The 14,015-nt window shown below is 41.7% G+C and overlaps 1 protein-coding gene across 1 annotated transcript in view; it reads right to left on the reverse strand.

Annotated features, from left to right (window-relative positions):
- Positions 1-13,680, reverse strand: part of SULF1 (sulfatase 1) — an 81,579-nt gene extending 67,899 nt beyond the window's left edge. The window contains exons 1-3 of the mRNA XM_088023134.1: positions 13,606-13,680; positions 13,068-13,299; positions 312-551 (exon numbers count right to left, since the gene is read on the reverse strand). Of these exons, the coding sequence (XP_087879260.1) occupies positions 312-551; positions 13,068-13,239 (412 nt within the window). The 5' untranslated portion in view covers positions 13,240-13,299; positions 13,606-13,680. The remainder of the gene's footprint in view (positions 1-311; positions 552-13,067; positions 13,300-13,605) is intronic.
- Positions 13,681-14,015: the final 335 nt, after the last annotated feature.

Here is a 14,015-nt window from a genome sequence, read left to right on the forward strand (position 1 = left end):
TGAGGTAAGCAGGTAAATGGGGGTGAAAGCTCTTCTGTTGCGGATCCTCTTAGGAAATTCCAACCACTGGGTGCTCTGATGAATATAACATTTTCATAATGTGCCCACTGAGAATCACTTTTTTCTAAGGGATCTCGCATCGGTACATTCTTCAGAGTAAAAAAGGATGGGATGGGGAGGATCCTGATAGCGAAGAGAAAAACCTACACTACCTCCAGTTATTGTAACTTTATATATTGCATTACATGAGGCATTTTCCTGTATCTAAGAAGTACCATCAGAGGTTCATTGGCTAGCAAGTCCACCTTTACCTGTTCTGTAGCCAGTGTTGTTAAGATATACAGCAAAAGTCCGAGGTTCGTGCATCGCCTGCCATGAAGGTGAGGAGCAGTTCTCATTGTTGGTGTAGACGTTGTGGTTGTGCACATACTTTCCGGTGAGCATGGAGGACCGGGAGGGGCAGCACATAGGGGTGGTCACAAAAGCGTTGGTGAAGGTGGCCCCCCCGTGCTCCATAATCTTTCTTGTTTTGTTCATGACTTGCAGGGACCCTGGAAGGCACAATTCCAGCATTGTTTAGCAGAGCGCACCACACCACGAATGCCCATTGATGTCATGTCACTCAGTGACTCTGTTCCCCTGATTTATTAATTTCCCTCCATTGGCTTGAAGGAGTCGATAATTTGACAGCTCTCATTTCCAGAACAAAATTAAACATTTGGGATCCTACCATCTCAAGCATTTTGCAGAATAATAAAACTCATTTCAGCTTCTCCTCTCCTTACTCACAAAGAAAAAAAAGTGCAGGCTAATCTGATAATTAAAGCTAGAATTTTAGATATGGAGCAAATTCAAAGGCCAGCAGCCTTTTGAAGATTGCAAGAGAACAAGAGCCTGTTACACAGGGCATCAAACCCCCAACCCACAGCATATGCACAACGCTTGTGACATTGTTGAGGTTACTACTTACAGTGTTTTAATCATAGGAAACTAAAGAGGAAAACCATTTTTTTTCCTCTTAAGTAAAAGTCCCTCCAAAATGCCTGTCTTTAATTAAAAAAAAATCTTTATTGTAACTTGGTATCCTCTAGCAAAGTCACCAAATACCCTCCAGTTTTTCCATCAGGATAGCACTGCCAGTTTATACTTTCACCTGTTTATGTGTAATATTAAAAGATAGATTGTCTGCTTATGAAAGAGCAATGATTCTATTGCACTCAAAAGTATTTGCATAGAGTAAAGTATTCCATTTTGACTGCAAAGGATGAAATTGTAACATAAGATTGCCGAGGAAGAAAAAAACGACTTCGATTACTCTATCCAGCCAAATACTGTCGCTGAAACACATCCAAATACTGCAGAAAAAAAAGCACAGGCTAGAATTCAATAGTCTTTTCAGGACTTGTCAAGAAATGCACTACAGAGCGCCACAGCCAAGCCCATTGCATTTGAATCCTGGAGCCTCACATTTCCAACAGGTCCCACTTCTTCCAAAGAAAGGGAGAAAGTCTATGTAGTTTTCCAGCAAGGAAGGAAATCGTAATGCAAACCAGGCAAGCATTCAGAGCAGAAAAGTGTGCAATGGTCCAAAAAGCCACAGTTAGCCTGATTTTTTTTCACGTATTAGCTCTTACTGTTCGCATGAAACATATGAAAACAGGAGGAAGGTTTCTAATTGGGTCTCATTAGAGCTCCCTAAAACAGGCTTCAGTTAGGAGGATTCCTAACTGCTTTTTCTCCTCTGGTTGTCTTCGGCGGATCAAGCAACCTTTTTGTAACTGGTGAATAACGTGGAGTGAGTGCCCACTTCATGCTCAACATTCTATCAACCTCAGCACTCTGGGTTGCTCCCCCAAGTGTAGCATTAACAAAAGAAATGGAAAATTCTCTGCTGCCTCGGTCTTTAGAGGTAAACTATCTAGACGAGAACCGACATATAGAAACCACTTGGGGCTATTTGCAAAGCCACATAAGAGTGTGGGGACAGCGGTAGTGGTACAAATAAGGTTAGGGAGGACCGAAGGGGATGTCTGATGAGAGTTCCGAAACAAGAGACGAGGACAAATGGAAGGAGAGCAGGAAGAAAAACACAAGACAGGTGAAGTATGTTCGTGGCAGCAAGGGGAGGATGGTGTGTGTGCTCTGGAGGTGGGAGGAAGTCGAGGGATGAGTACAGCACGTTGATTTCCTAGGATGAAAAAGAACATGGGGAATTCTCTTGATGAAACACAGAAGGTAGAGTTAGTGAATGGCTTCGAGGCTGGGCAGAGATATTTGGATTTGATAGAATAGCGAAAATGAAGGCAGAATGGTTTCTCTGTCAAAGGAATGAATGACGTGATATGGAAAACGTCTTTGAGGGGTGTTGTTGTGGCAACGGGGGATGGAGGTATGTGCATGGAGGAGGAAATAGGCTGGTCCACCAAGGTTAGAGCCGAGAGGTCGCTAAAGCCATTAGGCCATGAGGTGATATAGACTTGATCTGGACTGTGCCTCTAAAATGGAGGGAGCCTCGAAGAAACAGATCCAAGAGACGTTGTCATGCATCAGAAGATAATGAGTTGACTAATAATACCTCAACGTTTTCAGCACAGGAAGAAAACTGGAAAAGTAATGGTTTCACTGTCACTCAAGAAGTAACTAAAAAGACAGATGCCCTGTAGAAGATCAAGGAAGTCCATTTCAGAAATGTGTTTTATATTTATTGATCAGGTGGGGGAAACGTCCTGGAGATGGAGATAAATAGATGGATAGAGACATGGGGGTGGGGAGAGAGTGAAAGGTAGATGGTTGCGTCTATTCACTTACTCCTCTCTCCTCTTTACACCTCTGCAGTGCTTACTTAGTGTAGTATCTTGAATTTTGGGAAAACTGAGCAAACACTACTGATGGATTTTCATTGCCTACTATGCTCTTTATTACAAAGGATGGGCTATCAATTTCCTTTATGAGTCCTAGCTGAACTCATATTTAAAAAAGCACTGGACGAACAGAGTATGGACTCTGAGAAACAAACTGAGGGTTCTAGAGGGGAGGGGGTGGGGGATGGGTTAGCCTGGTGATGGGTATTAAAGAGGGCACGTACTGCATGGAGCACTGGGTGTTATACGCAAACAATGAATCATGGAACACTACATCAAAAACTAATGATGTAATCTATGGTGATTAACATAACATAATAAAAAAATTAAAAAAAAAGGCACTGGAAACCATCCTCCAAGGTCCTGAATCACCTGCAATCTCCTGTTTACAGACTCATTTAGACTGCAAATATAGGATGGTAGGTAGAAATCGGACCTAAGGTCAAATAATATACAAAGTGGTACCAAAACTTAGCCCAATTCATAATCTGGACTTGCTCCAGCAAGGGCTCCCCTCCCATTCTAAATGTCACTCTTTTAATGAACTAGGCAGATTATGTTGAGATCCTAAACAATCTGTCCAAATTCCAACCAGTCCCTAAGTCAAAGGGATTGATGAGGACATTTGGTCCCCGGAGTCACCGTGACCACTGCAGCCCCAACATTAGGATTTGTAAAGGTGGATATCTGGCCTGAAGTGTTCTCAGTAAAGAATAGATTCTGAGACAATGTTCCTTCAACTTTAAACATCACTTGGAGAGCATGTTACGTCAGAATTCTGGGCCCGCCCTGCGATGCTGATTTCAGAAGACTTGGGAAAGCACCAGAGAATTTGCACTTCCAACAAGCTCCCTGGTGAGGCCGCTGCTCCCTGTCCATGGACCACACTCACGCTCAGAGAAGTAGTCCGGGTTGGACACAGAAGCAGGGAAGCCGAGAGCTGGGCGAGACTTTAGCACGTGCCTCTAGGCGGCTCAGCCCACTCCCCAAGGCTGTAAGATACGGCAGACCGGAATCAGAAACATCCATGTCATGCTTACTGTCAGCCAGGTTCTCTTCTGAGCCCTCACACTCATCAACTCATTTAATCCTGATGGTAAGCCTTAATAGCAGGTGCTCTTATCTATTATTCCCATATGAGTATCACAGATGATAAAACTGAGGGGCAGAAGGGCTAAATAACATTCCGAGGGCCACACATAGCCTAGGTCGCCAAGCCCAGAAGCAAATGCAGGCAATCTGCTCCAGAGACCGAGCTCTTAAGCTCCATCTAGGCTGAGTACCAGCTGTGACATTGACGTTTTCAAGACTGAGAAACAGAAAAGGTGTCTGCTCATAGTCAAGATATGTCTCACTTTCCCCAGACTGATATTTCATCTAGCCTCTTTAGAGGAGACACTGACACACACGAATGCCTGCCTCCCACCCACCTTCCCCCCAAGGGCTGAAGGATCTCAGGAGCTCAGGCCTGGTGAGGGCTGAGAGGGCCGTAGACGTGTCTGACTTCGTCACCGGCGTGAAATGCCACCTCTGATCTTGGTGGGTTCTCCGCAGATGATGGAGCCCAGGAACCCTCCCTCTTCACTCTGAGTTAGTATGCAACAGGAAGGAAAGCACGAAGCACCTTCTTTTTCATGGCTGTGCGATGACGAATGTCAGGCAGTAACACCGCCTCCCTCACTGAGGGAGACTGCACCACTGACTTTTCCTTGGGAAACTCTCCCAAAAGCTCGTCTGTAATGAAACTCATCGTTCCACACTTAGAGCTGTTGAGATGAATGAATGGGACGATGTCCTGCCTCGCTGTTGGAAGAGCTCAGTTTTGTTTTAAGCTGCAACTGCTCATCTCTCTGAGGTTCAGGCCTTCGGTGCCTAAAACGCTACTCGTGCCGATTCTCAGTTATTAGAACAAGTATTTCATAGGAATGAGAAGAAGCTTAAGGCCGAAGACTCGTAACAAGATTCACAAGGCAGGGCTTAGGAGGGTAAGAAGGAGAAGAGAGAGCCTTGAACTTGAACTGGTGGGAAAACATCTGGATTTGGCCACAGATCAGCTTGATCAAGTCACCTACTCTCTTTTGGTCTGAATGTCTCATCTGTAAAATGGAGCTAAGAATTGTTCCCCAACTAGATCACAGGGTTGTTGAGGAGCAAATGGCCTGATGCTCGCTGTTAGAGCACTTCACACAAGGAGTGTTGTCAGGGGCACTGGGGTTTCACTGTGCGCTCACCTCAACCCACCGTGTTAATTTCCTCCTGTCTTTTTCATCCCCGTGTCCATAAGTTACATCTGAATTCCAAAAGTGGGGATAAGAGTAAACAGGTTGCCATAGACTGAATACTCGTGTCCCCCGCCCCCTCCCCCGACAAATGCATATGTTGAAACCTAAGGACCAGGACGATGGTATTAGGAAGTGGGGCCTTTGGGAGGCGAGTAGCTCATGAAGGTGGGGCCTTCATGAATGGGCTTAATGCCCTTATATAAGAGACCCCACTAGGCTTCCTTGCCCCTTCTGCCATGTGAGGATACATAATAAGACAGCCATCTGTAAGCTAGAAAGCGGGCTCGCACCAGACACCGAATCTGCTGGCTCCTTGATCGTGGACTTCCCAGCCTACAGAACTGTGGGAAATAAATGGCTGGTGTTTATAAGCCACTAAACCTTCCATTTTGTGATAGTCTGTTCACGACTAAGACAGAGGTCAGCGATCATTTCTATGCTTTGAGACTTAAAATGTTAATGCTGGTTTATAGTTAAAAATATCAATTCTCCCCACATACACTGTCCCCCTACCTCCCCTTGTGCAAGAAGCCTGACTTCATTATCACTTAAAATTGTCCTTGGAGGTGGAAGCCTGATGAGGTTGCTATGAAGTGACTGTCACTGGGTCCAGGAGCTGGTGTGGGGGCACTGCTGACTGGCCTGGCTTGAGGACAGAGAAGGTCCAGGCCACAGCTGAGTCCCAGGTCTGCCAAGAAAAGCTGTCCCAGCGCCAGAGCTCCAGGTGGGGACTAGGGATGTCTGCATTGTTCCTGCAGGGGTGGGGATGTTTTAACAGCAATCAGCTATAGACGAGGCTACTGCTCGGTCAGCCAGCAGTGACTGGGAGGGGAGAAATGGCACTCTTCAGGAGTCCCGCAAGATCCACCACGTTTGCAATTTCAGTGGAATTAAAAAAAAAAAAAAAATTCCAGGCTCCAGGGACAGTTCTTTGGTTGGAGTATGGGATAGGTTACTGGGACCGGATGGGACCATGGCCAGGAATTTAAATCATTCTACACACTCCAACTCATTTATTCTCACATCATCTATGTGAAAAAGGTCAGCAGAGAGAAAATGTCCAACTTCTCTGAATGACTTTTCCAAAATTACACAGAGAGCTTGAATTACTTCATTTACATGTCAAACTTTACAATAAAACTTTATCTTTCTTGATTCAAGCATCTTAGTGTTTAATTTATTCAATGTTTTGTACTATGAAACATTAAAGTTTTCATCAAGCTTGTTTATCACGGTCTGGAAAACTCACAAACCCAGAACTTCAATAATAAATATTGCCATCGTCATCCCTTATGGAAACTCCAGGCATGTGGGGCTCAAATACACCTGGCTTCCTAGACAGGCACACCTCATTGTGGACTGCAATGGTTCATGCTTTGATGAACAATAATGACAAGCAAGCACAACTCTTATTAATTGTGCAGTGTTGTTTCTAGATGTCATCATTTTATGATGAGCTATGGTTAACGCTTTAAATATATAAATGGTCTGTACTAAATACCTCCAGATTCCATTGCTATTTTCTCACACCAACAGTTATTTTTATAGTAAAGTATGAAACCTTAAACAGTGATATTTTCAATATTAAAAAAGGCTATATTGATCGGTTGAATATTTTGATTCTGAAAGCATAAGAAAAAAGTAACATGATAAAAGAGTATATCTTTTTCTACCAAAACCATGGGATGAGTGGAAAAAACCCCAGATATTTCGGTGTAAACCAAAGGGAAGAAACAAGACTGGGGAAGAAATGACTAAGAAGCAGATAATAAATCTGTCTGGAGTGTCTCCAGGTCACTAAGCCTCATTACTCACCCACCTCCTCCCGCCAAAGAGCAAAAGGCCATTAAAAGAGGAGACTAATTTCTTAGAGAAATGGACTGAAAATGTCTACAGGGTCGGATAGAGAGGTAGGCAAGTGAGGGTAGCCAGGTATAAGAAAAACCAGGGAGCTTTCACCTTTTCTGCTTTTCACATTTGGTAGAGATGTGGGTGTAGAGAGCTTTCTCCGACTATGAGAAAAACAGCAGTATGGACATGATGGTAAATGGCTCCATGACCTAAATGTTGGGGAGCAATGGAGAGTGGTGGGGGCCATGATGACCTGAGGACATGCTCCACCTAGTGGGGCAACTCTGACTCCTCTTCAAACATCTACCTGATTGCTGTCTCATGGGAACGCAAGCTCTCATGCCTCTGGATTTTCCAGAAAGGTCAGAATCTGGATTTTTTTTTTTTTTTAACATGAAATCATCTGATTTTTAAAATGTTACCTTAATTAAAAAAAATACACTGGTCAAGCAAACCACATCTGTGGACTAGCTGAGGACTATAGATCCCAATTGTGACCCCTGATTTAAAAAAACAAAGTATTTCCCTGTATTTATGGTTTCTTAATTCCACATATGATCTGAAAGAAGCAATGGGCCAGCGTTACTGAGATGTTAGCATCAGCCCAGTTTCCTAAGAATTTAACAAATGCCACATTGAGTCAGATCAGCTCCTCAGTTTGTTCCTCAGAGTGGCACCAAGGGACTCTTTTGGAACGATTTAGAGCTTAATTTCTTTGACTCTAGTTTCAGAAAGTTCGGGGAGTTCCACAGGCATTCTTTATTTCGTTCTTTTTGATTTATAAAATGCCTTAAGTACAGGAAAATACTAGAATAATGTGTCTCCTAGCTTTAATATTTTTATTATATATATATATTTTTTTCTTTAAAAGGTTTATTTTTTTTACTGAATCTTTCTCTTTTTTTCTTTTTTTTTACTTTTTACTTTTTAAAAATTTATTTAAATTCAATTAATTAACATATAATGTATTATTAGTTTCAGAGGTAGAGGTCAGTGATTCATCAGTCTTATATAACAACACTTAGTGCTCATTACATCCCATGCCCTCCTTAATGTCCATCCCCCAGTTACTCCATTCCACCCCCCCAGCAGCCCTCAGTTTGTTTCCTATGATTGAGTCTCTTAATCTTATATGAGAGTCCTATGGTTTGTCTCACTCTCTGATTTCATTTTATTTTTTCTTCTCTTCCCCTATGATCCTCTGTTTTGTTTCTTAAATTCCACATATGAGTGAGATCATATGATAATTGTCTTTCTCTGATTGACTTATTTCTTTTAGCATAAGACCCTCTGGTTCCATCCACGTCATTGCAAATGGTAAGATTTCATTTTTTTTGATGGCTGAGTAGTATTCCATTGTGTATATATATATATATATATATATATATATATATATATATACACATATCACATACTAGGTCACAAATCAGGTCTCAACCGGTACCAAAAGACTGGGATCATCCCTTGCATATTTTCAGACCACAGTGCTTTGAAACTTGAACTGAATCACAAGAGGAAATTTGGACATAACTCAAATACATAGAGGCTAAAGAGCATCCTACTAAAGAATGAATGGGTCAACCAGAAAACTAAAGAAGAATTTAAAAAATTCATGGAAACAAGTGAAAATGAAAACACAACTGTTCAAAACCTTTGGGATGCAGCAAAGGCAGTCCTAGCTTTAATATTTTTAAATGTTAAACTCTTAAATTTAAGCTTTTAAAAAATTTAATATTTGATGATAATTGCTTCAGATGTCGTTTTCAAACTTTAAGGCAAAATGTGGAAATATCATTGATATTCTTGGTTACTGCTCCTCCAGAGGAAACCATCATCCCAAACTTCATGCTGATCATGTCCATGTGTGTTTTTCTAGCTTAAAAGAAAGTGTAAATCTTCCACCTATTAATATAGTCTAAAAACCTGAACTACTTACAGGACAGACACGACCTAAGCTACTTCTTAAGTTGTGCAAAAAGTAAATCCAGACATAAGGGGACCAGTGGTTAAATTATTTCATCTTTCCACAGATTAACTTTTCTCCTGGGATAATGACCTTTGTCCTATCCACCCAACTTGGGTGGGATGAAAACAGGGTAATAATGAGAACGAGTGTTCTTTGGAAAAAGATAACATGCAAGGTTCTAGCACTTCTATTAATGAATTCCTTATGTGTCTCACTCCCTTCACAAAGTACTAGTTTATTTTATTTGTCCTCAGACAAAGTTGAGGGAGTGGCCCCATTCCTACTGAGTAAGAGCTTTCTTTCCTAGCTTGATTTCATAAACTTCCATTACAACCCTTCTCAGCCTTTGTCTTCCCAGACAAAGAAGTAGAATAGTTTTCTTCTTTCCCCCAAAGAAAAGCATTCTATTACAATTTTTGTCATTGTTCTTCTAAGCCTTTTCTAAGTCTGTTATATCTTTCTGGTGGTAAGGTAGCCAAAACTGCCTGCAGTATGACAGGTGCAAATAGTTTTGCGATTCTATTCTATTCAAGCATTTGGCAAGCATAATAACACGCAAGTAAAAAAACAAAACAAAGCAAAGCAAAACTCAACCATATCAAAACCACAATGAGCTCCGAGCTCATACCCATTAGGATGGGTATTATAAAAACAAAAACAAAAACAAAACACCAGGAAAATAACACGTGTTGGCAAAGATGTGGAGAAATTGGAGCCCTTGTGCACTGTTGGGGGCAATGTAAAATGGTGCAGTTGTTATGGAAAACAAGATGGAAGAGCCTCAAAAAATTAAAAATAGAGTTATCAAATGATCCAGCAAATCCATTTCTGGGTATTTATTCCAAAGCATCGAAAGCAGGGTCTTAAGGAAGTATTTAAATACCTATGGTCATAGTAGCATTATTTACATAGATTTACAATAATCAAAAAGTGGAAGCAACCCAAACTTCTATTAACAGATGAATGGATAAACAAAATGTGGTATATACATGCAATGATTATTATTCAGCCTTCAAAAGGAAGGAAATTCTGATACATGCTACAGCATGTATCTGATACATGAATGAGCCCTGAGGACGGGTATTAGGCTAAGTGAAACAAGTCAGTCACAAAAAGGTAAATACTTTGTCTTTGCCATAATTGGTATAATTCCACTTATATGATGTCCCTACAACAGTCAAATTCATAGAGGCAGTAGAATGATGGTTACCAGGGACTGGGGTTATGGAGAGTTATTGTTTAATGAATACAGAGTTTTAATTTGTAAGATGAAGTGTTCTGGAAAACGGCTGCAAAACAATGTGAATGTACTTAATACTATTGACCTGCACACTTAAAAATGGTTTAAAGATGGTTAAAATAAAGAAACAAAAAAACCCAACTAAAGTCTAGAGCAGTTCGGCTCAAGAAGGATTCTGAGAACATTACAGAAGGCTAGGTAAAAGTCTCCATCAGACAGTGTCCACTACCAAGAGCACAATTGTTAGGGCAGAGGAAGGAGGTCTTTTCTAAAGTCTTTACCCCACGGTTCACTGTGGTTCATCACTGTGTTCTGCCATCTTATGCTTCTGTTCTCTCTCTTTCAGAACCTAGAACATTACTATGCACTTACAGTTTGCTTTTAGGAAGGCCTCAGTAAATATTTGTTGAAGGACTGATGGAAAGCATCATGGTTAAATGTTAGCTGTGGAGACCTAGTCCAAACACGGGTCCTAGTTTCACCATTGACTAGCTCATCACCGTCTACGTGACTTCTCTAAGCCTCATTTTACTTATGTAGAAATTAAAGAGAGTAAGAGCATCTACTTCATAGAGCTATTGGGAAGGTTAAATGAATAAATGCTTAGCATCGTGTCTGGCTAGAAAATCAAGGAAGGAGGTAGAGACAAATACATAGGAAACAACTGGGTTGATTGAACCTGGTCTATGAGCTGTATCCATTACATCCATACGCTTCCACTTAGTGATTGCTCAGGAAATATTTACTGGATAAATGAAGTAATTATAGGGTGAAACTAAAAGATGAAATTTTGAATTCTGTTAAAAAATTTGTCAAATGACTCCTTAATTTATTTTAAAGACGAGGGCTATATATTGAAGAGGTAGATTACCACAGATACCTGTATTCACTTCTGAGAATTTTGCTAGCTTTTTCAGGCCCCCATAGGTCCGCTTCGAATTTATTTAGCACCTACTATAGTCCCCACATGGTCCCAGTATCAGGAATGCAACATAAACAAAACACTACCTTGCTCTCAGGCCAGTGGAAGAGACAAGTATGGAAGTACATGATGGATTAAGGGCCATGCTGGAGGCATGTCCAAGGTGGTACAAAGGAAAGTTCTATCTACTCTGCTGGAGGGGAGAATGGTTTTGGTGAAGAAAGACACCCCCCCCCCCAATCCGAGGACAAGGCATTTGAGCTGGGCCATGAAGAATAGGTAGGGCTTCTCCAGGTGGAGAAAGGGGGAGGCGAAAGACAGAGGAGACAAAATGTACAAAGGCATGAAATATAGGTGAGGGAGATGAAACCACCAGACACCTTCAGGGAAGCGTGAGTCATTTCTATGATAGGGGAAAAGGGAATAACCTCAAGAAATAGGCAGGGGCCAGATGGCCCAGAGCTCATTTGCCTACGGAAGAGAGTTGCTTAATCCTCTTGCCAACGGGAAGAGTGTTTTAACCATAGAGTGTTTTAAGCAGAACAGACCTGATCAGATACTTGCATGATAACTCCAGTCATGGAGTGAAGAATAGGCAAGAGGCGCTGAGACTATGGGGGACCGGTGGGTCAGTTGACTAATCAGTTAGGGAAAAACTAGAGGCAAGAGAATGGTCTGGAGATCCTGGCTGTAATGAAAGGGATGGATATGAGAGATGTTAAGGAAGGTGAATTCAAATGTGTTCACCTCATTTTACTTGCTCTATAGGTAAGTGCAAACTAAAGTAGGAGCTGCGTGCATACTAAAGTCGTACCTCCAAGACTTCATCCGGGCATGTTGCCTGAAAATCAATACTCTTCTTTAAAAAGTAAAGGGAGAGACAGCAGACTCTGCAAATCAACTTCAACAATTATTACACGCTGTTGGTTTTTAGTGCATGTGCTTCCAGCTAAACCCAAGGGGTTAACTTTGTTGGGATTCCATGACTTGCTTTCAAACTGGAAATTAAAGTCCCGTTCCATGGAGACCAGGTTCCAGCATGGAGGGTTCCTCTATAAGGAAGCCCAGCTTGCTCTGCCAGCACTAAGTCTAAAAGATACCAGGTTGAGTGCAATGGGTAAGCCCAGCTGAGCAATTCCTGAGAGCCAGGAATTTGATTCTAGGAATGAAAATGCGTGCTGGCGACAATTTGTAAGGACGAGCTTTTCTATCTGCCCTAAGGTCCCGGGGAAGATCATACCTAGGCTTAACAGCCAAGACCATAAGAGCTGGGCCATTAAAGAAAGTGAGAAGATAAGAAACGGAATCAGATGGTACAGCAGCTCCGCTAGAACCACCAGAATTTGGCAGGCTTTCCAAGTGTTCTGGAATGAACCCACGTTAGCTAATTCTTCAAAAAAGCATCATGTCCAAAGTGGTAGTAATGAATTATCACCAGAAGATACATAGAATACTGTAACTTTCAATCACCTAACATTATCACAAGCTGTGAATATTTCATTCCCTTTAATGATAATAACTGTTAAAAGAGAGTAATAGTATCTGTATTCATATACACTGCATAGAATTACAGCTATAAGCTCATACTCTTGGAAACAATTTTCCCCAAATATTTAAAACATTTCTTGATCAAGAGCGTCCAAGGTGCACAATCGAATCCTTGACTTCTATAGTATTCGTGCTTGCTCTTTTTCCTCTCTCCTGCTGTTATTCTAGGACCTCCCCCAGACTGTTTCAAACACCTAAGACCAGAAAAGTAATGTTGAAACGAAAACCGAATGCCTTATAATCAATACAAGTTCATTTTATAAACTCAGGTTGCTGGTTAAGATCCTCCACTTAAGGACCAACCCCCCAAATGTTCACTCAGTGTTACTGATCGTGTGGAGGGTCAGCAAATCATTTGAGCAAAAGAGACTAACAAGTGAAAAACCCAGTGTCTCACCCAGCTCCACATCTTGATCATCGGTAAGCACAAGAATAATGTTGGGTCGGATGTTTTTTCGCTCCTGCTGTATCCGTCCTCTGAACCTCTGGGATCTGACAGTCGAACAGAGGCTCCCCAGCAGCTCTGTGCCCAGGACAGCCAGAACCAGAGCACAGCAAGAATACTTCATTGTGTTTGGTCCAATGTCGCGAGACTGACAGAATGTCTCAGCCTCCTGGTTTCTGCAGGTCTGGGCAGTCGGAGAAAAAGAGAGAGGGGGAGAGATGAAAATGACATCCAAACCCCAAACACAGTTGTAGAAAAAGGGCTACAACAAAGTGAGATCTGGCACATGAACTGTTAGAGAGAGGGCTGCCCGTGAGTCAGACGTGGCCAAGCCCTCCCAGGCGCTGGGGAGGTTTTTAAGCACTTGATTATTTTGCAAATTCACTTTTGCCCTTTCTTCTCATTCCAACTTTTCCTATTTCAAAATTCATTGCCAAAATAGAATTTCCAACACAGAGCTCAAATGTAAAAGCCTGACAAGAGCTAATACCTTGAATTAGGTATCCTGGTTGAAGAATCAATTTCTGTACTCAGAGGTATTCAGAACATCGGCAGATGGGGTCCTAGAGGGGGAGAAGAAATACAAAGGAAACGTCAGTCAAGGGTTTTGATACAGATTTTGGTCTGAAGTAGTCTCTCAAAACAGCATCTATATCTATATCTATATCTATATCTATATCTATATGAATATGTGTGTGTATCACACAAAATCCGTACTCCAAAAGGGAGAAACAGGAGAAAACAATATTCAAAGCTGCTAACAAATGACTCAGAAAATATCTTCATTTCATGATCAGCTCCTTAAAGTGGTGACACAGGTACCATCCTTGTTCACACTCTGCCAGTACTTCCCCAAGAAAACTCATGCCTGACCAGGAGGCACCCGTAGCACCTGCAAAA

This window comes from Eumetopias jubatus, unplaced genomic scaffold (assembly GCF_037043125.1).
Source record: "Eumetopias jubatus isolate StellerSeaLion01/CBP00866 unplaced genomic scaffold, mEumJub1_p1.0 scaffold_4, whole genome shotgun sequence".
NCBI classification, from domain to species: Eukaryota; Metazoa; Chordata; class Mammalia; order Carnivora; family Otariidae; genus Eumetopias; species Eumetopias jubatus.